Source organism: Penaeus monodon, chromosome 21 (assembly GCF_015228065.2).
Source record: "Penaeus monodon isolate SGIC_2016 chromosome 21, NSTDA_Pmon_1, whole genome shotgun sequence".
Taxonomy (NCBI): domain Eukaryota; kingdom Metazoa; phylum Arthropoda; class Malacostraca; order Decapoda; family Penaeidae; genus Penaeus; species Penaeus monodon.
Genome location: NC_051406.1, coordinates 2788989 through 2790442, shown reverse-complemented (window position 1 = coordinate 2790442; position 1454 = coordinate 2788989). Strand labels below are relative to the sequence as shown.

Here is a 1454-nt window from a genome sequence, read left to right as displayed (position 1 = left end):
GGACAGTCGCCAGAACAAGTCGGCACAAGAACAGAACTTGTTAAATAATACAAGGGAAAAGTGAACAGAAAAGGAGGCACCACAAGTCATGTTATTCGCAGCCAAGAACAAATCAATACGAAATATACACAGGATTAGTAGTCCGCAAGCCCTCCTACACAGTCACCACGTGTAAGTCATCAGGTTATCATCACCAGTAGAGCATGGCAAGTCATCACCAACGTGGCAATTCATCACCAACATGGCAATTCATCACCAGTACAGCATGGCAAGTCATCACCAGTACAGCATGGCAAGTCATCACCAGTACAGCATAGCAATTCATCACCAACATGGCAGGTCATCACCAACAAAGCATACAACGCCCCCCCCCCCCCATTTATCCTCATTATCTCTGGCCTGTACATGTCCCCTTTACCTCCTTCCGCCATCTGTTGCCATCCGGTCGCCATCCGGGACTCTAAACTCCGACCAAAGTCTGCAGCAGCTGTGTCGGGGGGAAAGGAAGGTCACTGAGGCGGAAAGGTCACACCGAGTGGGAGGTCAGCCACGTGGAAAGGGGCACCTCTGACCTCTGACCTGGCGTTCTGCGGTCAACTCAAGACACTGAGGATTTGTGACAAGTACCTGCCGACAAATCTAAAACATAAACAAGACTAAGAGAATAAGAAAGTAAAAAAAAACAAAATATATGCATCTATACATGCAAATTAGAAAAAAAAAATACTTCGAAACAATTCACAGTACAAAATAAAATGTTCAATTGCAAATAAGACTACATAAGATACATATTAAGATGGAAAAACAACAACGAAAAAAGAAAAAAATCTTACCTACCTTTCCTACAAATACTTCAGATACAAAATAAGAAAAGAAAAAGTCTTCAGAAAAAGAAGTAAAAAACAAATACAAAAATCAACAAGAAACGACCCTACTTTACAACTTAAAGTAAAATTGAAACAAACAAACAACAAAATCCACAAAACGACCCTACTACCAACCCCTTAAAAAAAAGGAAACGACCCTACTTACCAACGCCTCAAACAAACAAACCAACAAACGAATAAATAAACAAACAAAAACAACACGAGCAACAGAACTCCAACTCCTCTTCCTCTCCCCGACCTACTCACGCTTCGCGGGAGTAAGGCACCAAACTGGCACTCACCGGCACTCCCCGGCACACGCAAGGGTCTCGGGAGTGGAATGACCCAACTCGATCACTCGCGACAAGACAGAAAAGAGAGATAAAAAAGAAAAGAAAAAGAAAAGGAGAGAAAAAATAAAAATAAAAATGAAAGAAAGAAGAAAATAAAATGAAAGAAAAAATAAGGAAAAGGAAAACAAAGAAAAAAGGTTCCATTACGCAACCCCTCAGACGGCAATCAAGTAATCAAGTCTCTCCGGATGAATAGGAATGGAATGACGCCATAAAAACAACACTTAAAACTTTC

The 1454-nt window shown here is 41.2% G+C and overlaps 1 protein-coding gene across 1 annotated transcript in view; it reads right to left on the bottom strand.

The window, feature by feature from the left end:
- The window catches only part of LOC119586104 (synapse-associated protein 1-like), a gene marked incomplete at its 5' end in the record, with an annotated part of 123898 nt that overhangs the window by 97883 nt on the left and 24561 nt on the right, over positions 1-1454 (bottom strand). Inside the window, 1 exon segment of the mRNA XM_037934796.1 lies at positions 419-487. Within this exon segment, the coding sequence (XP_037790724.1) occupies positions 419-487 (69 nt within the window).